This window comes from Oncorhynchus kisutch, linkage group LG30, assembly GCF_002021735.2.
Source record: "Oncorhynchus kisutch isolate 150728-3 linkage group LG30, Okis_V2, whole genome shotgun sequence".
Lineage (NCBI taxonomy): Eukaryota > Metazoa > Chordata > Actinopteri > Salmoniformes > Salmonidae > Oncorhynchus > Oncorhynchus kisutch.
In genome coordinates, this window is record NC_034203.2 from 38,140,901 (window position 1) to 38,164,529 (window position 23,629).

A 23,629-nucleotide genomic window follows, 5' to 3' on the forward strand; every position below is an offset into this window, starting at 1 on the left:
GTGATTGAGACTGTATTGGCCAACTCATCATAGTTGACAGGTCTAGTGCATGGGTACTGACTACTCAATAATGTAGCTAGGTAAGTATCTAGTGAGCACAAAGAAAGAATGCTAGATTTTGAAATGTGCGCGTTTGTGTAATATTTTTAAAAATCCATGTCACTTCCAATGTTGGCCACCTGATAAAAATGCAATATGATATGAACTGAATAGACTGTATACACATACATTGTCCAGACTTGATACTGGGTTAAAGTTAATTGGATATATATCCAACTGGTAGAATGAGGATGAACGTGCTATATCTTTTTGCAACATTATGTTTTCCATGGTTCATCTCGCGTGATTTCGGTTCGCAGTTACCATTGCCCTGTAGAAGCTTGTCCGCCATCACTGCAAGGAGAAGCTAGGCAAAAATTGGGAGAAGAGGAGTGACAACAACAGCGCAGAGAGACGGACCCAAGCCCAAGGGGAAGGTCGAGGGGGATCTTTACCACTTTCCATTTGCAGGCATCCCTGTTGCAGCCTAAAATAGTATTTCATGATAACGTAGAGAAGACGGACGTACTAACTAATCATGTCCAACCTCAAAGGCGGCGTCAAGAAGGACACCAAGATGAGGATAAGAGCCTTTCCTGTAAGTATTGGCCGGGTACGCTGAGACGCGAGCACCGGGGATGTCATTTGCTAAAGACGGGCCTGGCTAGTTAGCTAAACTAGATACTTTGAAAATGTCACTGTCAGCTAACAACAACTAGCTAGCTAGTTTGCTAGCTAGCTTTGATTCGTTTAAGTGTCTGTTATTTGTGCAGTGCACATTGGAAAATATCCACTAGATAACTGTTCGTTAGCAAACGTTAGCTAACTTGCGGTGTTGCTGACAAACTAGTTTCTAGCTAGGTCGTTGGCTAACTATATACATTGGCAGCCAGCTAACCTTATTAGCTAGTTAGTTACCAAGCTAGGTTTCTGCTAACTAGCTACCTGGTTAACTACACTTTTAAGTCAACTATCTATCGTTAGCTAGTAAGCTACCGGCTAACGTACTAACGTTATCTAGTTCCTTAGCTGTGTAGCAAACTGCCCAGCCGTAAAAACTGCCTGTAGCGTAGGCCTAACTTACTAACTCAGAAAGGGTATAACCAGAGTTTCTAAACTAATTTGTCAGTGTTTTTTTGTTGTTGTTTTTTAAAAATCGGTGTCGTGATTTGTAGATATTTAGCATGGCGATGTGTAGCCTGACTATGCTGCAGAACTAGCTAAACATGTATACCGATTGCTGTACGTTAGTTAGATAACGTTAGTCTCTCTTTTTATGAGAGCAGCCCTACACTGTTGGATGTCAGACATTGGCTGTATGTGTGAAGGAATGACATTGCAGTCAGGGCCCTGGGCTTAGACAGAAATGTACTCTCATCCCCTGAATATCTCGCACACACGCACAGTGTTACACTCTGACTGCTTGAATACTGCAGGAATAACAGCAGCGGAATGGCCGTGCGAGTGCTTCTGTGACCACGCACTCAGTCTGTGCACCTGGACAGTAGCCAGGGTATGGGATATGCAGTTTTGTCTGCCTGCATACCTGCAGCAGCCCCACCTAATAATAACTGAGCAGGAGAAGGGATACGCTTTTCATCTTACACAACTACTTGCCCCCCAGTTTATTTGGCCCATGTTCCAAATTTAGGCCCACCAAAGTGACTTTCAGTGTAGTGTGTGTGTTTAGGCCCACCAAAGTGACTTTCAGTGTAGTGTGTGTGTTTAGGGCCTATGTGTTTGCTTGTATCTCTGCATGCTTGGGCAGGCTTTAGACTGCCATGAAGAACTGGATTCTATTTAGGCAGTTTTCCCCTTTGCACATGTTGGTGCATCCTGTACCCCTCAGTTCAGTTGTTGGCCCTGATATAATAAAACAGATTATGTAATTACTTTGTGGAGGGGAGGCACTCTGTAGAATAATGACTTGTTGGCATGGCCCTCTCTCTCTCTCTCATTTTAAACTCTTAGGCTGAGACGATCTCCCTCAATTACTCCTTATGTCAATGTGTGAGTTGAACATCCATCTCTGGCGGACAAACGGCCATGAAGTCAATCAAAGTTACAGGTTCCAGCCCTCTCCTTGCCTGTCTAATAGGTGTATGGTTGTGGCTGGAGTGTTAATATGCTCTCTGGTCAGGTGACTGGATCCCTGAGGTTTGAATAGCCAAAAGAATGGACATCTTGACAGGGTTTGATAGCTAGCTAAGCTGTTGTAATACTAATAAGCTACGGGGCAAAAATACTTGACTCATCTTGGTGCCTCTGCTGTGCCCACATTAATTTTAATCAGAATCATATCTGTAGTTGATTAAAACAAATGTTATTGTCTGCATATTTTTTTCCCCCTCACCTCATCTTGGAATTTTCCATTATTCTGCACCTGCCTAGGGAAAGACGAGATACTTTCCCACAACAAATTCTCTCATTCATTAATGTGTTTATACAGACAGGCTAGCATAACAACTCCTGGTTTGTTTACTTTGTTGTAGTTATAGACCCTATCTGCATTAATAATGTCAGATTATGATCATGTAGGCTAACGCAAGCAAATATATCATTTACTGCTATGTACTCGTTCTACTATTGATAATGACCAATACTTCAAATATAAAAACACCTAGGCTTAGACCAACGTCATGCTATTTCTAACACACCGGAGGTGATGTGACCTGGACACGTCAGCCTCTGTTGATGACCATCTTCCAGTCCAAGAACTACATGTACTTTTGTTTTTAAGCGTTTGAGATGACCTGTATAATGAAAATCCCTAACTGAAATAAATATATTATTGTTTTGTATTTGACTTATCGTGTGTTGTACCATCACAACCTACACAATAGTCCTAATACAGATGTTCTGACTACAATTAGCCTAGTCACTTGATTTCCTAATGCACCAACTCCTACCTTCTCTCTACCAATGAGAAACACAGACATCCCTAATAATAGGCCAATGGCGTTGTCTCTGTTTCAAATGTGTCGAGACAAGGTGTGTTTCAACCGCCATGATTGAGTCACTGTGAAGTCATAATTGACTGTTTTGTTTTTCATGTTATTATCACTCAAGTTTTAGGCCCTAGCTGCACCCGTGGTTTATCAAAGAAAGCACTTAGAACATGTTTAAGTTAAGGCTTCAAATCCTCACGCAAATCACACACATGCATACTAGGTGCAGGGCTTGTCGGTGAGTCATCGATCATAGCCATACCTAAACAACTTTTGAGACTGTATGAAACACTGTAAGATACTTATAAACTTGCATCATTGTTCTAACCCGATAGCAACCTCTAAATGAATTACCAACGTCTGTGCACTGCTGTCATATATCAATTGACAAGGATGTCATCTGTTCAGATTTGCAGGAATGAGGAAACATAAGAATGAACGGACACAGGTGAAAAGGGTTGAACAACTGTTCCGTTGTCATTGTTTCTTCATTGTGTCTGATTTCTCTCTCCCTAGATGACAATGGATGAGAAGTATGTCAACAATATCTGGGACCTTCTGAAGAACGCTATCCAGGAGATCCAGAGGAAGAACAACAGTGGGCTGAGCTTCGAGGAGCTCTACAGGAACGCCTACACAATGGTGCTGCACAAACACGGCGAGAAGCTCTACACGGGCCTGCGCGAGGTCGTCACCGAGCACCTCGTCAACAAAGTAAAGGACTACACCTCCCACAATGCACCACTGTTTATCTTCTATAAATAATTTCCCATAATACGCTGTGAAGGTGACCATCCCTCACGCCTTGTAGTTTGGTTTTTATGGTCTTCAAGAGCAAAAGCATGTGTATGCATATGAAAATCGTAATAAGAGGCATCTGGTAGAAGTCAATTTATTCCGTAATCACAATATCATTTTATATATTGTAAATGACCGTACCTTCATGAATTTGAGGATATAATCTTGAATCCCATTCAAAATAGTTTGACTGGCCTCCCGGGTTGGCACAGTGGTCTAAGGCTGTGCCATCAGAGACTCTGGGTTCGAGCCCAGGCTCTGTCGCAGCCGGCCACGACCGGGGGGTCCATGGGGCGACACACAATTGTCCTAGCGTCGTCCGGGTTAGGGAGGGTTTGGCCGGTAGGGATATCCTTGTCTCATCGCGCACTAGCGACTCCTGTGGCGGGCCGGGCGCAGTGCACGCTAACCAGGTACACGGTGTTTACTCCGAGACATTGGTGCGGCTGGCTTCCGGGTTGGATGCGCGCTGAGTTTAGAAGCAGTGCGGCTTGGTTGGGTTGTGTTTCGGAGGACGCATGGCTTTCGACCTTCGTCTCTCCCGAGCCCGTACGGGAGTTGTAGCGATGAGATAAGATAGTAACTGCTAACAATTGGATACCACGAAATTGGGGAGAAAAGGGGGTAAAATTCAACACAAAAAAAGAAAATAAATAAATTATGACAAAATTGGGGGGAAATTTAAAAAAATATATATTTTTAAATAAAAATTGTGAATGGGTGTTGACTTACACAGCGAATTAGGCCCAGGAGTTTCTGTAACCTTTACCTTTTGTAACGGACACAATTTGATATGCAAAATCAGCAGAGAACCTGTGCACACACAACACAGTGCAATCCACTTTGCAAATTCAGTACGCACGCAATGAAACAATCCCCCGTTCAGCTAAAATATAGATATACGGATGATAGAGCTGATTATATAGCCTACATGAAAACTCACCACACTCAAAACAGAACCAGACAGACTTGATTAAACTCTTGTGATTGATGAGTATGGGAGCTGTAGCAGTCTATTCTGTCTGGGGACTGGGCTGATTCCTATGAACCACCAGCTGGTCTGCACTGGATGTTAGTATTTGGCATCGCCTTCTCTCATGAATATAACATTTAGCATACAGCAGGCCAGATAGCTGGGGTCATAACCTGTATGTCCACATGTTGTCCGTCTCCAGCTGTTCTAACACAGAGCCCTGGGTAGACGTTGCCCATAGGTACAGATCTAGGATCAGTTCATTCAATCTCATTCCTAACTTACACCATTAGGTTGGAAACTCCAAAAGATGGAGACACTGATCTCAAATGTCTTTGCCTTGGATCAGTGTCTACAGGCAACTTCAACATAGACAGAAGCTATATCTTTACTAAGACTCTCAGTACTTATCTTATATCTTTACTAAGACTCTCAGTACTTATCTTATGTCTTTCCGCAGGTACGGGAAGATGTCCTAAACTCGTTAAACAATAACTTTCTGCAGACTTTGAATCAAGCGTGGAACGACCACCAGACAGCCATGGTCATGATCAGAGACATCCTGATGTACATGGTAGGTGGACTGCTTTAGGTCTAGTTCACGTGTCAAACTCATTCCACGGGCGGGCCGAGTGTCTGCGGGTTTTCGCCCCACCCTTGTACTTGATTGATGAATTAAGGTCACTAACTAGTAAAGAACTCCCCTCACCTGGGTCTTAATCGAAAGTTTGACACTCCTGTTCTAGTGTGTTCTGTGGTTATTGATGGAAGAACAACAGTTTTGTTGTTACACTGAATTGGAAGTGTCCAGTCCATGTCAAGATGCACAACTACTGTCTGTATACCAGGGATATGCTGGAAAATATGCCGAATTTACATGAATCTGCAGAATTCCCAAACCCTGGTCCTGAAGGATTCTCCAGATGTCTTTTTAACCCCAGACAGGCCTAATCAGTAGTAAAGTTGTGGAGTTTTGTCTCCAGTGGTTTCCCTAAAGTGTAAATAATAGTTTCCTCGTATGAAAGAATGGCCCTGGCAGACTCTCCTCAACGACGTGTAATGGCGGGGGTTGGGTGTACCAGCCTTCTTGTTGCTGTTTGCCCTGGCAGACTCTCCTCAACGACGTGTCATGGCGGGGGTTGGGCGGGCCAGCCTTCTAGTTGCTGTTTGCCCTGGGAAGACTCTCCTCAACGACATGTCATGGTGGGTGTTGGGCGGGCCAGCCTTCTAGTTGCTGTTTGCCCTGTTTACCCTGGGCAGACTCCTCAACGACACGTCATGGTGGGTGTTGGGCGGGCCAGCCTTCTAGTTGCTGTTTGCCCTGTTTACCCTGGGCAGACTCCTCAACGACATATCATGGCGGGTGTTGGGCGGGCCAGCCTTCTAGTTGCTGTTTGCCCTGGGAAGACTCTCCTCAACGACATGTCATGGTGGGTGTTGGGCGGGCCAGCCTTCTAGTTGCTGTTTGCCCTGTTTACCCTGGGCAGACTCTTCAACGACACGTCATGGTGGGTGTTGGGCGGGCCAGCCTTCTAGTTGCTGTTTGCCCTGGGCAGAACAAAGAACTTCTGTTTTATTTCTCCAGTTTTTTGGGCAACTAGTGGTAACTCTCCTTGATTTACTGTAACAGTAGGGCCAACTGTCTGTGTGCTGTATGAGGTGGGGGACAATCCAGTGACACAGCCGCTATGGAGACTGCAGAATTCTCTTGGGATTCTTTTGTTTTTCTCTCTCCTTCTCCCCACTCCCCCCCCCCCCCCCCCCCCCTTCTCAATTTAAAGGGCTCGATCTCTCTCTTTCTCCTCAATTCAATTCAAAGGGCTTTAGTGGCATGGGAAACATATGTTAACATTGCCAAAGCAAGTGACAAGGATAATAAACAGAAGTGAAATAAACAATATAAAACTAACAGTAAAGAGTACGCTCACAAAAGGAAGGAAGTTTGACCTTTCCCTGCATCCTGGGTCTCCAGTTAGTTGCCTGGCCTGCTCAGTGTTAGGTGCAGAAATGGGAAGATGATGTAGTGTTATTTTGGTAATAAAAACATCTAATCCCAGAACTGAGATTTCAGACATATTTATTTTGTGTCTGCCTAGTAGGCTATAGATTAGTATTGGTGAGTGTAACCAAGTACCAATGACACCAGCCTATCAGGTATCATATGGCTTTTCAGTACAAAAAATATGACTTTTTGGAGTCCTCCCCCTTACCTGTTCCTGAATTTTTAATTTGAGTAAACTCTAACTGTGCAAAGAATTTTCTCTTCGGAGGACAAAGTATTCAAATGGGTTTTATTCTAACTTACCGGCCGCTCTAACGCGCTGTACTCCCCTTGGCTCCAGGACCGGGTGTACGTGCAGCAGAACAACGTGGAGAACGTTTACAACCTGGGCCTGATCATCTTCAGAGACCAGGTGGTGCGCTACGGCTGCATCCGAGACCACCTGCGACAGACCCTGCTGGACATGATCGCACGAGAGAGGAAAGGAGAGGTGGTGGACAGGTAAGGAATGTTCTGGGATCTGTTTAACAAAATAAAGACCTGTATCTATTCAGTGTATTAGTGCTGATCTGGGATCAGTTTTTCCTTTCCGATCATGATGACTGACTTGCTTTGTGTATACAGTCCCTGCTACTGTTGATCAGATAGTGGGTATTTGGTGAGGCTGGTGCATAAGTCATATCCTAGGGGACAATGGCTATCTGTGATGTGAGGTTTAAGCCCCTGAAACCATTCCGTCTTTCAATTTGGCTGTTTTAAAAAAATGTTTGCCTATGATAAGGGCAGTAGCACATCCTATTCACAGAGAACTGACCTTTCAACTTGGGAGATTAACTACTACATTAATACCCAACTCATCACCACTCTGGCAAATAGGTTTTACTCAATGTTACTTCTTTAAAAAAAAACTGTTTGTTTTAAGGAGTCATAAAACTATAAATCCTATCATATGGTTTTTATCTCTTTAAAGAGCGAAATCCCCCCTCAAAAATCTAGATCATATGTTTATTCCGTGTGTGTGTGTGTGTGCGCACAGGGGAGCGATCAGGAACGCCTGTCAGATGCTGATGATTCTGGGTCTGGAGGGTAGGTCTGTGTACGAGGAAGACTTTGAGTCCCCCTTCTTAGAAATGTCTGCAGAATTCTTCCAGGTGGGTTGGGCAACATTTTACATGCTCTTTTTTATTTTTTGTCCAGTCATTGTGACTGCTGAGATTTGTTTTATGATGTTAGCATGGATGCTAAAACCACAAAAACACGCAACCAAGCTATTACAAAACGTTAAGCTGCATTTAGTCAGTGGAGCTTCTCTCTATCCTCATCTAACCCCATATAGCAACATTCCAACATAGGTGACCTCTTGGTTCATGAGTCGAAGCCCATCAGTTCGCCATTTTGTGCTCCTCAACAATTGTCCACACTAATAAAATGCTTTTTATTTTCAGTTTTACATAAATTTGTATTGCCCTATAAACCTCTTCCAACTTCCACTTTGTTCTGTATCTGAAATACCTCTATCTCACATCAAACCGTACCCTGTTTTACCGCCCTCCTCCTCCTCATCCGTACCCTGTCCTACCCCCTTCCTCCGCAAACCGTACCCTGTCCTACCCCCTTCCTCCGCAAACCGTACCCTGTCCTACCCCCCCTCCTCCTCAAACCGTACCCTGTCCTACCCCCCCCTCCTCCTCAAACCGTACCCTGTCCTACCCCCCCTCCTCCTCAAACCGTACCCTGTCCTACCCCCCCTCCTCCTCAAACCGTACCCTGTCCTACCCCCCTCCTCCTCAAACCGTACCCTGTCCTACCCCCCCTCCTCCTCAAACCGTACCCTGTCCTACCCCCCCTCCTCCTCAAACCGTACCCTGTCCTACCCCCCCTCCTCAAACCGTACCCTGTCCTACCCCCCTCCTCCTCAAACCGTACCCTGTCCTACCCCCCTCCTCCTCAAACCGTACCCTGTCCTACCCCCCCTCCTCCTCAAACCGTACCCTGTCCTACCCCCCCTCCTCCTCAAACCGTACCCTGTCCTACCCCCCCTCCTCCTCAAACCGTACCCTGTCCTACCCCCCCTCCTCCTCAAACCGTACCCTGTCCTACCCCCCCTCCTCCTCAAACCGTACCCTGTCCTACCCCCCCTCCTCCTCAAACCGTACCCTGTCCTACCCCCCCTCCTCCTCAAACCGTACCCTGTCCTACCCCCCCTCCTCCTCAAACCGTACCCTGTCCTACCCCCCCTCCTCCTCAAACCGTACCCTGTCCTACCCCCCCTCCTCCTCAAACCGTACCCTGTCCTACCCCCCCTCCTCCTCAAACCGTACCCTGTCCTACCCCCCCCCCCTCCTCCTCAAACCGTACCCTGTCCTACCCCCCCCCCCCTCCTCCTCAAACCGTACCCTGTCCTACCCCTCAGATGGAGAGCCAGAAGTTCCTAGCGGAGAACAGTGCCAGTGTGTACATCAAGAAGGTGGAGGCCAGGATCAACGAGGAGATAGAGCGGGTGCTGCACTGCCTGGACAAGTCCACAGAGGAGCCCATCGTCAAGGTGGTGGAACGGGAGCTCATCTCCAAACACATGAAGACCATCGTGGAGATGGAGAATTCTGGCCTGGTTCACATGCTCAAGAACGGCAAGACAGAAGGTGAACGTGGAAAGCAGGCTTGTTTTACAGGCAACGGATTAAGACTGAATTAAGTTATAATCAAGACTGAGGACTTTTGTGTTTAATTATATCTGGAGACCTGGGCTCTTTTTTTTTTTCATTCTCTCTCTCTCTCTCAAAAAGCATCCGAGTGAGTGCTGAACACATCATCCTGTCCATAGAATCTTTTTCACTGTGGTCTAAAAGAGGAAAACGTAATCCTAGATCAGCGTTCCCGGTCTTGCCCGGACATAGGCATGTTATCCAGGGTTAATCAATGATTCTCCAGACCTAACGATTGTCTTCTATCCAGTCTTATTTTTTTGACTGTCCACACATATCAGATCTGCACATTCCCACTGATGTAGCCTCTGAAGTAGCACACAGATGTAACGCTCATTTCCTGTCACTGTTACATAACATTTTCGGGGTGGTTGATAACGGCAAGTCATGTGCGCACAAACAAAAATCACTTTTAGATCATACAAATGAGGCCACAATATTGGAGCATCAGAATTGCGTTAGGATTGAGGTCCACACGTATGGACATGGTATGAATCTTCAGGCAAAAGATCATATTCAATATATGACTCGTTGTTGCTGTTCATACATTAGGAAAAATATCAGATTGGGATCCGATATGGAAATAATTGGCAAAAGATCTGAATGGGTTGCCTATGTAACCGTAGCCAATTAGGCACAATCTACCGGACACCCAAAGCTGATTAGTGAAGCTACTGGAGACAAAAGTGAAACGGGGAGAAATAAAATCTCTGCACACTTCCAGTCAGATCCACATTTATTTTAATTATAGCTGAGCAATCGGAGCATATCTCCACAAACAATAGTGGGGTAGAAGGCCACACAGAGAGCCAGAGATAATTAAACACGTGTGTTAGTCTGAAGTACCCAAAAGGGCCACTAGATGTCATACTATCAGACAGGGATACAAATACTATTTATTTAAATTTTATTTCACTTTTATTTAACCAGGTAGGCTAGTTGAGAACACCTTTATTTAACCAGGTAGGCTAGTTGAGAACAAGTCATCATTTGCAACTGCGACCTGGCCAAGATAAAGCATAGCAGTGTGAACAGACAACACAGAGTTACACATGGAGTAAACAATTAACAAGTCAATAACACAGTAGAGAAAAAAAAGTCTATATACATTGTGTGCAAAAGGCATGAGGAGGTAGGCGAATAATTACAATTTTGCAGATTAACACTGGAGTGATAAATGATCAGATGGTCATGTACAGGTAGAGATATTGGTGTGCAAAAGAGCAGAAAAGTAAATAAATAAAAACAGTATGGGGATGAGGTAGGTAAAAATGGGTGGGCTATTTACCGATAGACTATGTACAGCTGCAGCGATCGGTTAGCTGCTCAGATAGCAGATGTTTGAAGTTGGTGAGGGAGATAAAAGTCTCCAACTTCAGCGATTTTTGCAATTCGTTCCAGTCACAGGCAGCAGAGAACTGGAATGAAAGGCGCAAATGAGGTGTTGGCTTTAGGGATGATCAGTGAGATACACCTGCTGGAGCGTGTGCTACGGGTGGGTGTTGCCATCGTGACCAGTGAACTGAGATAAGGCGGAGCTTTACCTAGCATGGACTTGTAGATGACCTGGAGCCAGTGGGTCTGGCGACGAATATGTAGAGTGGGCCAGCCGACTAGAGCATACAGGTCGCAGTGGTGGGTGGTATAAGGTGCTTTAGTGACAAAACGGATGGCACTGTGATAAAATGCATCCAGTTTGCTGAGTAGAGTGTTGGAAGCTATTTTGTAGATGACATCGCCGAAGTCGAGGATCGGTAGGATAGTCAGTTTTACTAGGGTAAGTTTGGTACAAGACCTATTAAAGATGAGTCGACTGAATCAAACCCTCGTGTTGATGATTTTCAAATCGGAGACAAATAAGTTAACTCACTCGTGTATTTACAGTTCTCTTTCTTTTACCGGAATTTACTTCAAGCGCATTTCCTGAGCTCTGCATTTACCTCACAGATTAACTCTGAAACCAGACACGCAGAAATACAGACAAGACAGAGCCAGTGAATCTTTGACATCTAAACCAATGTCAAGTTCTGACTGTAGATCTGTGTATTGGTTTGAACTTCCTTCATAAACGTATCTATTCTCCATTTTCCTCTCCTCCCTCTTCCTCTCTCCCATCTCTTCCTCTCCTTCTCTCTTTCTTTTGCGCTCCAGACCTGGGCTGCATGTACAAGCTGTTCAGCCGTGTGCCTAACGGCCTGAAGACCATGTGTGAGTGTATGAGCTCCTACCTGAGGGAGCAGGGCAAGGCTCTGGTGTCAGAGGAGGGAGAGGGCAAGAACCCTGTCGACTACATCCAGGTATGCTGGGTCTAACCTTAAATCAAAGATTGTCTGGCATTTTTATTCTCAGAACATGTCCATAACAATCAGGGCACAGATGATTTCCTGACCAGAAAGAACTCAAATCTGAAGCGTGTTTAAAATAGTAACATTGGTAACTACCCCCCATAAGCATTGAAGCTAAGGTTCCAGCCCACTCTTTTTAGGGAGTATCTTTTGGTTATCACTATGGCAACAGCTTCCAGGAACGACACAATATGTACATCTTACAGTAATTCAGAAAATAAGCAAAAGGAATAAAAACTATGTACATAACTGCCAAGTGCTACAGTATTTGGAATTTCAGTACAGAAGAAAAATAATTGTTGACCACAATACCAATGATCTTTTTAGGGCAACACCAAGAGTTACAGTGGGGCAAAAAAGTATTTAGTCAGTCACCAATTGTGCAAGTTCTCCCACTTAAAAAGATGAGAGGCCTGTACTTTTCATCATAGGTACACTTCAACTATGACAGACAAAATGAGAAAAAAAAATCCAGAAAATCACATTGTAGGATTTTTTATTTATTTATTTGCAAATTATGGTGGAAAATAAGCATTTGGTCACCTACAAACAAGCAAGATTTCTGGCTCTCACAGACCTGTAACTTCTTCTTTAAGAGGCTCCTCTGTCCTCCACTCGTTGCCTGTATTAATGGCACCTGTTTGAACTTGTTTTCAGTATAAACGACACCTGTCCACAACCTCAAACAGTCACACTCCAAACTCCAGTATGGCCAAGACCAAAGAGCTGTCAAAGGACACCAGAAACAAAATTGTAGACTTGCACCAGGCTGGGAAGACTGAATCTGCAATAGGTAAGCAGCTTGGTTTGAAGAAATCAACTGTGGGAGCAATTATTAGGAAATGCAAGACATACAAGACCACTGATAATCTCCCTCGATCTGGGGCTCCACGCAAGATCTCACCCATGGGGTCAAAATGATCACAAGAACGGTGAACAAAAATCCCAGAACCACACGGGGGGACCTAGTGAAAGACCTGCAGAGAGCTGGGACAAAAGTAACAAAAGCCTACCATCAGTAACACACTACGCCGCCAGGGACTCTAATCCTGCAGTGCCAGACGTATCCCCCTGCTTAAGCCAGTACATGTCCAGGCCCGTCTGAAGTTTGCTAGAGAGCATTTGGATGATCCAGAAGAAGATTCGGAGAATGTCATATGGTCAGATGAAACCAAAATATAACCTTTTGGTAAAAACTCAACTCGTCGTGTTTGGAGGACAAGGAATGCTGAATTGCATCCAAAGAACACCATACCTACTGTGAAGCATGGGGGTGGAAACATCATGCTTTGGGGCTGTTTTTCTGCAAAGGGACCAGGACGACTGATCCGTGTAAAGGAAAGAATGAATGGGGCCATGTATTGTGAGATTTTGAGTGAAAACCTCCTTCCATCAGCAAGGGCATTGAAGATGAAACGTGGCTGGGTCTTTCAGCATGACAATGATCCCAAACACACCGCCCGGGCAACGAAGGAGTGGCTTCGTAAGAAGCATTTCAAGGTCCTGGAGTGGCCTAGCCAGTCTCCAGATCTCAACCCCATAGAAAATCTTTGGAGGGAGTTGAAAGTCCGTGTTGCCCAGCAACAGCCCCAAAACATCACTGCTCTAGAGGAGATCTGCATGGAGGAATGGGCCAAAACACCAGGAATAGTGTGTGAAAACCTTGTGAAGACTTACAGAAAACGTTTGATCTCTGTCATTGCCAACAAAGGCTATATAAACAAAGTATTGAGAAACGTTTTTGTTATTGACCAAATACTTATTTTCCACCATAATTTGCAAATAAATTCATTAAAAATCCCAAAATGTGATTTTCTGGATTTTTTTTCTTATTTTGTCTGTCATAGTTGAAGTGTACCAATGATGAAAATTACAGGCATCTCTCATCTAAGTGGGAGAACTTGCACAATCGGTGGCTGACGAAATACTTTTTTGCCCCACTGTAACGCGTAAACCACTTGCAATCTCCATTGTGTTTGTGTGTTATTACTTATTGTAAAGTGTGCTGTGATTTTTAAATAAAGTTGGATTTGATTCTCTGTCCTATAGGGCCTGTTGGACCTGAAGACGCGGTTCGACCGTTTCCTCCTGGAGTCGTTCAACAACGACCGGCTCTTCAAGCAGACCATCGCCGGAGACTTTGAGTACTTCCTCAACCTCAACTCCCGCTCCCCAGAGTACCTCTCCCTCTTCATCGACGACAAGCTGAAGAAGGGAGTCAAAGGGGTACGTCAGTGTTCAACCTGCTAAATGTTATATTGCTACACTTCAATGGACTAATGTCATGTAGTACCCTACCTACCCTACCTACCCTACCTTCCATACCTACCCTACCTTCCATACCTACCCTACCTTCCATACCTTCCCTACCCTACCTACCCTACCTTCCGTACCTGCCCTACCTTCCGTACCTACCCTACCTTCCGTACCTACCCTACCTTCCGTACCTACCCTACCTTCCGTACCTACCATTCCTTCCGTACCTGCCCTACCGTCCGTACCTACCCTACCTTCCGTACCTACCCTACCTTCCGTACCTACCCTACCTTCCATACCTACCTACCCTACCTTACGTACCTACCCTACGTACCTACCCTATCTTCCGTACCTACCCTACCTTCCCTACCTTCCATACCTACCGTCCCTACCTACCCTACCTTTCATATCTACCGTACCTACCCTACCTTCCGTACCTACCCTACCTTCCGTACCTACCCTACCTTCCGTACCTACCCTACTCTTCCGTACCTACCCTACCTTCCGTACCTACCCTACCTTCCGTACCTACCTACCCTACCTTCCGTACCTACCTACCCTACCTACCCTACGTACCTACCCTACCTTCCGTACCTACCCTACCTACCGTCCCTACCTTCCATACCTACCGTCCCTACCTACCCTACCTTTCATATCTTCCGTACCTACCCTACCTTCCGTACCTACCCTACCCTCCGTACCTACCCACCCTACCCTCCGTACCTACCTACCCTACCCTCCGTACCTACCTACCCTACCTTCCGTACCTACCCTACCTACCCTACCTTCCGTACCTACCCTACCTTCCGTACCTACCCTACCTACCGTCCCTACCTACCTTACCTTCCATACCTACCGTCCCTACCTACCCTACCTTTCATATCTACCCTACCTTCCGTACCTACCTTACCTTCCATACCTACCGTCCCTACCTACCCTACCTTTCATATCTACCCTACCTTCCGTACCTACCCTACCTTCCGTACCTACCGTCCCTACCTTCTATACCTACCTTCCATACCTACCGTCCCCACCTAGCCTACCGTCCACACCTAGCCTACCTTCCACACCGACCCTACCTTCCACACCGACCCTACCTTCCATACCTACCCTACCTTCCATACCTACACTACCGTCCATGCCCTACCCTACCTCCCATACCTACCCTACCTTCCACACCTACCTTACCATACCTACCCTACCTCCCATACCTACCCTGCCTTCCGCGCCTACCCGCCTTCCGCGCCTACCCTATCTTCCGCGCCTACCCCACATTCCATATCTTCCGCGCCTACCCCACCTTCCATATCTTCCGCGCCTACCCCACCTTCCATATCTTCCGCACCTACCCCACCTTCCAATATTCCGCACCTACCCCACCTTCCATATCTTCCGCACCTACCCCACCTTCCATATCTTCCGCACCTACCCCACCTTCCATATCTTCCGTACCTACCCCCACCTTCCATATCTTCCGTACCTACCCCACCTTCCATATCTTCCGTACCTACCCCACCTTCCATATCTTCCGTACCTACCCCACCTTCCATATCTTCCGTACCTACCCCACCTTCCATATCTTCCGTACCTACCCCACCTTCCATATCTTCCGTACCTACCCCCTTCCATATCTTTCGTACCTACCCCACCTTCCATATCTTCCGTACCTACCCCACCTTCCATATCTTCCGTACCTACCCCACCTTCCATATCTTCCGTACCTACCCCACCTTCCATATCTTCCGCACCTACCCCACCTTCCATATCTTCCGCACCTACCCCAACTTCCATATCTACCGCACCTACCCCACCTTCCATATCTTCCGCACCTACCCCACCTTCCATATCTTCCGCGCCTACCCCACCTTCCATATCTTCCACGCCTACCCCACCTTCCATATCTTCCGGACCCACCCCACCTTCCATATCTTCCGTACCTACCCCACCTTCCATATCTATCCTACCTTCCATAGTGCACTAGTTCAGCACTAGGACAGGACCACAGCATAAAAATACGCTTTTATTAAAGGAAAACTATTCAAACCAATATCCTAACTCTGACTGTTTGGGTCTCCAGCTGACAGAACAGGAGGTGGAGTCCATCCTGGACAAGGCCATGGTTCTTTTCCGGTTCATGCAGGAGAAGGATGTGTTTGAGAGGTACTACAAACAGCACTTGGCCCGGAGGCTGCTCACCAACAAGAGTGTCTCCGACGACTCTGAAAAGAACATGATCTCTAAGCTAAAGGTGAGGAGATGAACGAGTCTGCTGTCAATTACACATTGACATTTCATACCCAATATATTACTAATTCATTTGATTTTAATTAATTATTACTTTATTATCATTAATAATCAGGAATTCAGGATGTTCTTGACTATCATACATCGCTAAGCATTAGAATGGACTGGTAGTTGTTTGACCTGGTTTTCCATATTGTGCTGGTCTCAACCCTGAACATGTGACTCGCTGTGCTGTGTGACTCGATGTGCTGTGTGAATCGCTGTGTTGTCTTCTCTGTGTAGACTGAGTGTGGCTGTCAGTTCACCTCTAAACTGGAAGGGATGTTCAGAGACATGAGCATCTCCAACACCACCATGGACGAGTTCAGACAACACCTACAGTCCACGGGGGTAAGACTGTTATACCTCCACACACACACACACACCCCTAACAGTCCACATTGTCTCCACACACACACACACACCCCTAACAGTCCACATTGTCTCCACACACACACACACCCCTAACAGTCCACATTGTCTCCACACACACACCCCTAACAGTCCACATTGTCTCCACACACACACACACCTAACAGTCCACATTGTCTCCACACACACACACCCCTAACAGTCCACATTGTCACCCCCCCCCTAACAGTCCACATTGTCACCCCCCCCCCCCTAACAGTCCACATTGTCACCACCCCCCCCCTAACAGTCCATTGTCACCACCACCCCCCCCTAACAGTCCACATTGTCACCACCCCCCCCCCCCTAACAGTCCACATTGTCACCACCACCCCCCCCTAACAGTCCACATTGTCACCAACCCCCCCCTAACAGTCCACATTGTCACCACCCCCCCCTAACAGTCCACATTGTCACCACCCCCCCCCCCCCTAACAGTCCACATTGTCACCCCCCCCCCCCCCTAACAGTCCACATTGTCACCCCCCCCCCCCCCCCTAACAGTCCACATTGTCACCACCCCCCCCCCCCTAACAGTCCACATTGTCACCCCCCCCCCCCCCCCCTAACAGTCCACATTGTCACCACCCCCCCCCCTAACAGTCCACATTGTCACCACCACCCCCCCCTAACTGTCCACATTGTCACCAACCCCCCCCCTAACAGTCCACATTGTCACCACCCCCCCCTAACAGTCCACATTGTCACCACCCCCCCCCCCTAACAGTCCACATTGTCACCACCCCCCCCCTAACAGTCCACATTGTCACCCCCCCCCCCTAACAGTCCACATTGTCACCCCCCCCCCCCTAACAGTCCACATTGTCACCACCACCCCCCCCTAACAGTCCACATTGTCACCACCACCCCCCCCTAACTGTCCACATTGTCACCAACCCCCCCCCCTAACAGTCCACATTGTCACCACCTCCCCCCCCTAACTGTCCACATTGTCACCAACCCCCCCCCTAACAGTCCACATTGTCACCAACCCCCCCCCTAACAGTCCACATTGTCACCACCCCCCCTAACAGTCCACATTGTCACCCCCCCCCCCCCCCTAACAGTCCACATTGTCACCACCCCCCCCCTAACAGTCCACATTGTCACCCCCCCCCCCCCCCCTAACAGTCCACATTGTCACCCCCCCCCCCTAACAGTCCACATTGTCATCCCCCCCCCCCCCCTAACAGTCCACATTGTCACCCCCCCCCCTAACAGTCCACATTGTCATCCCCCCCCCCCCCCCCCCCCTAACAGTCCACATTGTCACCATCCCCCCTAACAGTCCACATTGTCACCACCTATTTCCATCAAATGAAAAACTGGCATTGCCCTAACATGTCTTGTTTCTGTGTTCTAAACCCTGGACTCCTGTGTCTTGGTTCTCCTTTTCATGTTGTGACTGCCGTTTCTCCCAGCTGTCTCTAGGGGGCGTCGACCTCACAGTAAGAGTACTCACCACTGGCTATTGGCCCACACAGTCGGCCACGCCCAAATGCACCATCCCCCCCTCCCCGAGACACGCCTTCGAGGTCTTCAGAAGGTACCAGCCATGCTCTGAGCCTCATCGATGGATCTGTTATCTATTACATGTGTCTTCCACAGTGTAGTCAATTTAATATATATTCTTCTGTTAGGTTCTACTTGGCCAAACACAGTGGCAGACAGTTGACCCTCCAGCACCACATGGGCTCAGCCGACCTCAACGCAACCTTCCACGGCCCCATCAAGAAGGTAAAGGTTTCCTGTCTACAATAAGGCATGGGGGGGGTCTACTCAGAATGATGTGAACTGTCAATACTGTTTTACATTTCTCTCTCCACTCTCCCTTCTCTTAACCCTTCTCCATCTCTTTCTACCTGTACCTCTGGGAAACATATGTTAATATTGCCAAATTAAGTGAAATAGATCATTAACAAAAGTGAAAAACTAAAATGTACAGTAAACATTACACTCACAGAAGTTCCAAAAGAATAAAGACATTTCAAATGTCATATTATGTCTATGTACAGTGTTGTAACAATGTACAAATAGTTAAAGTACAAAAGGGAAAATAAAGCAACATGTATACAGGTTGTATTTACTATGGTGTTTGTTCTTCACTTCTTTTCTTGTGGCAACATGTCACAAATCTTGCTGGTGTGATGGCACACTGTGGTATTTCACCCAATAGATATGGGAGTTTATCAAAATTGGGTTTGTTTTCGAATTCTTTGTGGGTCTTTGTAATCTGAGGCAAATATGTCTCTAATATGGTCATACATTTGGCAGGAGGTTAGGAAGTGCAGCTCAGTTTCCACCTCATTTTGTGGGCAGTGAGCACATAGCCTGTCTACACTTGAGAGCCAGGTCTGCCTACGGCGGCCTTTCTCAATAGCAAGGCTATGCTCACAGAGTCTGTACCTAGTCAAAGTTTGGGTCAGTCACAGTCTCTCTCCGTCTCTCCAGGAGGATGGTTCGGAGGTGGGAGTGGGAGGAGCCCAGGTGACGGGCTCTAACACCAGGAAGCACATACTGCAGGTCTCCACCTTCCAGATGACCATCCTCATACTCTTCAACAACAGAGAAAAGTCCACGTTTGAGGTAAGAGCCAGATACAGGTCAGTCTCCATCACATCAAAGTGTTAGAATTCACAGATAAATATGGCAAGCTGAAAGAAAACAAATCTTCTTTCCTCCTCCTCCCATTTTCTGCTCCCCTTCCTCCTTCACTCCCTCTGCTCCTCCTTTACCCTCTCTTCCACTCCGTCCCCACTGTAGGAGATCCAGCAGGAGACAGACATCCCGGAGAGGGAGCTGGTGCGAGCGCTGCAGTCGCTGGCCTGCGGGAAGCCCACCCAGCGCGTTCTCACCAAGGAGCCCAAGTCCAAGGAGATCGAGAACGGCCACGTGTTTACAGTCAACGATCAGTTTACCTCCAAGCTGCACAGAGTCAAAATACAGACGGGTGAGTGTGTCTGTCTGTTATTCTAAATGATAAAAGGACCCATATCACAGTGGTCTTCTGGTCTGGGGAGCTACAGGCTTAGGGGGTCAAACTTTCAACTATTGCTCATTTAACATCTGGGCATGTTGACCTTTGACTTTGCCCTGATGACCTGAGATGTGTTCAGCGGGATGCGCAGATAGAGATATGCTATTTAGAACAAACATGTTTCTCTGACATGTCGTGTTTTGCAAAATAATTGGCTCTATTTGTGGTATTTCTATCTGCAACGTTCGGCTACTGAACGTGGCCTTGTGCTGAGGTTGCGGCCCCCCCCCAACCCCCTCCGCTGAGGTTGCCAGCCCTCCCTCCGCCGTGCTAAGGTTGCTGTCTCTCTCCCTCCCTCCAGTCGCTGCTAAGCAGGGCGAGTCGGACCCAGAGAGGAAGGAGACGCGGCAGAAGGTGGATGACGACAGGAAGCATGAGATCGAGGCGGCCATCGTCCGCATCATGAAGTCCAGAAAGAGGATGCAGCACAACGTCCTGGTAGCAGAGGTGGGTGCGGCCTTAACGTCCTGGTAGAGGAGGCCTTAACGTCCTGGTAGAGGAGGCCTCGACGTCCTGGTAGAGGAGGCCTCGACGTCCTGGTAGAGGAGGCCTCGACGTCCTGGTAGAGGAGGCCTCGACGTCCTGGTAGAGGAGGCCTCGACGTCCTGGTAGAGGAGGCCTCGACGTCCTGGTAGAGGAGGCCTCTGCGTCCCGGTAGGTAGAGGAGGCCTCTGCGTCCCGATAGGTAGAGGAGGCCTCTGCGTCCCGATAGGTAGAGGAGGCCTCTGCGTCCCGGTAGGTAGAGGAGGCCTCTGCGTCCCGGTAGGTAGAGGAGGCCTCTGCGTCCCGGTAGGTAGAGGAGGCCTCTGCGTCCCGGTAGGTAGAGGAGGCCTCTGCGTCCGGGTAGGTAGAGGAGGCCTCTGCGTCCGGGTAGGTAGAGGAGGCCTCTGCGTCCCGGTAGGTAGAGGAGGCCTCTGCGTCCCGGTAGGTAGAGGAGGCCTCTGCGTCCCGGTAGGTAGAGGAGGCCTCTGCGTCCCGGTAGGTAGAGGAGGCCTCTGCGTCCCGGTAGGTAGAGGAGGCCTCTGCGTCCCGGTAGGTAGAGGAGGCCTCTGCGTCCCGGTAGGTAGAGGAGGCCTCTGCGTCCCGGTAGGTAGAGGAGGCCTCTGCGTCCCGGTAGGTAGAGGAGGCCTCTGCGTCCCGGTAGGTAGAGGAGGCCTCTGCGTCCCGGTAGGTAGAGGAGGCCTCTGCGTCCCGGTAGGTAGAGGAGGCCTCTGCGTCCCGGTAGGTAGAGGAGGCCTCTGCGTCCCGGTAGGTAGAGGAGGCCTCTGCGTCCCGGTAGGTAGAGGAGGCCTCTGCGTCCCGGTAGGTAGAGGAGGCCTCTGCGTCCCGGTAGGTAGAGGAGGCCTCTGCGTCCCGGTAGGTAGAGGAGGCCTCTGCGTCCCGGTAGGTAGAGGAGGCCTCTGCGTCCCGGTAGGTAGAGGAGGCCTCTGCGTCCCGGTAGGTAGAGGAGGCCTCTGCGTCCCGGTAGGTAGAGGAGGCCTCTGCGTCCCGGTAGGTAGAGGAGGCCTCTGCGTCCCGGTAGGTAGAGGAGGCCTCTGCGTCCCGGTAGGTAGAGGAGGCCTCTGCGTCCCGGTAGGTAGAGGAGGCCTCTGCGTCCCGGTAGGAGGTGAGTTGTTTCCTGGACACAGAGTAAGCTTAGGCCTATAGAGCATCCATAGAGATTCTAACGGTAAGTGGTAGTGTTACCATGGAGATGGCCTTTCAGCAGTTGAGCAAATCAAATGGAGACTTCCTCTCCCCTCCTTTCGAAGAAGAAGAGGGAAAGTAGAGAAAAAAGGCGCTTTTATGAAATGAGAAGCTCCTTCTCTCGTGCGTCATCAGTTAAATGACGTTTACAGGGGTGGATCCCAAAATACATCTGTGAAGTGACAAAAACAAGTTGGTTGTGCAAGACATTTTCTAGGTAAAACCTTGAGGCATATTGTTTTAACACGTCTGAAGGAGAAAAGCATACAGACAAAACAAACACTGATTCAAAGGGGGTGAGGCAGATTCCAAACCTCTTCCAATAAAGACTCGTAGTATTCACATGACTCTTCTCGATGAAAGGTGGCTGTAGAGGAGGGGAGGAGCCTCTTCCGTTCTCCTACTAACCCATTGACATTCATCTACTAGACCACTTATCAGTTTCTGGGGTTACTGTGGACAGAGGAGAAAGGGTGGAGGACGGACCTTTGCCGTAGACGAAAGAATAACTAGCTCAATGGGAGAATTTCCATTGAATCTGTTTAGGGAAACTGGCCCATGGGGTCTGGAGAGAACTCTCTGCCTTGATCTCCACTAGCTGTTCTGCCCTGGACTTGGTTTATTTCACAGGGACAACACACATTGTTCAATATTTCAGACTAAAAGGCGCTGTGTGGCCAATCTGTCTGCATTGGCCGTGCAGCAGTAAGGATGATTGGGCCACTGCAGAAGTCAGGGCATTCGTAGTTCTCAGAGCAGTGCAGAGCTGTTGTCACGGAAGTGAGTTTGTGTTTATACAGGACCGCCCTCACCTTCCATCAACCAATCATGTCAATGCGTAGTTTTACGGAGCCCTCTGCGTTGTTACGAAATGTGCAAGGTGCACGGCGATGCGGTATGGAGCTCAATTTGGCCTCTGCATGCTTCCGGAGGCTCTGCAACGTATGGAAACACCGACCACATTTTCGGATCAAAAGCATAAATTGTCTCTGAGCAAAGCTGGTAGATTTCCATCTGTTGTCCATTCAGTCCCTCGTCACAGCATGTGTAGGGTTGGTGTGCAGCCAGGTTTGGAAGGTCGTTTTTATTATTATAATCTGCATCCCTAGATCATTTCTGAGTCAATTTGGTTGAATATAAGATTTTGTTTTCAATGTTTATTTTTACATGGAAATGTTTATCCCTACAGTATTTCGGTGAGTACTTTGAGGTAACTTTTGCAACATGAGTGCCGGCAATCATCTCAGTGCTATTCTTTCACCTATCATGTTATGGTTTTTAATGAAAATACACTAGATATTTCGGGACCTAAAATTTCAGTACAGGACATTAACATGATATTTCAAGTACATTTTCAGCACAGTCTCTTGAACCAGAGAAACGATAGTGTAGTGTCTAATAGTGTTATTGTATTGCCTTTCTCCCCAGGTCACCCAGCAGCTGAGGGCCCGGTTCCTCCCCAGCCCTGTGGTCATTAAGAAGCGCATTGAAGGACTCATAGAGAGAGAATATTTGGCACGGACGCCTGAGGACCGCAAAGTCTACACCTACGTTGCATAAGAGGAGAGGAGCATTGTGGGAGAAGAGAAATGGATTGAGGGGAGGTTTTTTTGGAGGGGGAGTGTTGTGCGCATGGACTGGGAAGTTCCTTTTTAAAAGATAAATGCTGGGAAGCTGACTCCTCCCTTTACAAAAATGACAAAAACCAGAAGTTAAATGGCAAAAAAATATTACAAAAAAATAAATCCATGAAGTGTTGTAGATTTTTTTTTATCAGGCCAACTACTATTACTCTTGCTCCCTGTGAGAATTTCAACATGGATGGATTCCAGCTTTTCACCGTTTTACCCTTGTAGAGATCGACCTTAAAAGAATCCCTTGGGAAAGATGTGAATGCACCACTTTTTTTTTGTTCTTTTTTTTGGGTTTTCAATACTGTATAAAAATGAGAATGAATTATTAAAAACAAAACAGCAAATGTGGATTGCTAACAAAAATAAAATAAAAAATATTGAATATTGAGGTTTTATTTCTTAACCAACAATTATTTAATGCTGATCCTTCAGGCTAACACTAGCTATAAAATCGTTGAATTCAAGTGTGTGTGTCCTGAGTTTCAGACAGGGATATACTCAATCTGTGTTTA

At 47.4% G+C, this 23,629-nt stretch overlaps 1 protein-coding gene across 1 annotated transcript; it reads left to right on the forward strand.

Annotated features, from left to right (window-relative positions):
* The first annotated feature begins 335 nt into the window (after positions 1-335).
* LOC109876350 (cullin-3-like) lies at positions 336-23,499 on the forward strand. Its single transcript, XM_031810257.1, has 16 exons — positions 336-637; positions 3,504-3,701; positions 5,219-5,332; positions 7,101-7,261; positions 7,797-7,911; positions 9,174-9,402; positions 11,617-11,762; positions 13,860-14,036; positions 16,144-16,314; positions 16,593-16,700; positions 18,182-18,306; positions 18,401-18,497; positions 19,212-19,346; positions 19,524-19,710; positions 20,099-20,244; positions 22,912-23,499. The coding sequence occupies exons 1-16, from the start codon at positions 578-580 to the stop codon at positions 23,041-23,043; spliced, it is 2,301 nt and encodes a 766-aa protein (XP_031666117.1). The 5' UTR covers positions 336-577; the 3' UTR covers positions 23,044-23,499.
* Positions 23,500-23,629: the final 130 nt, after the last annotated feature.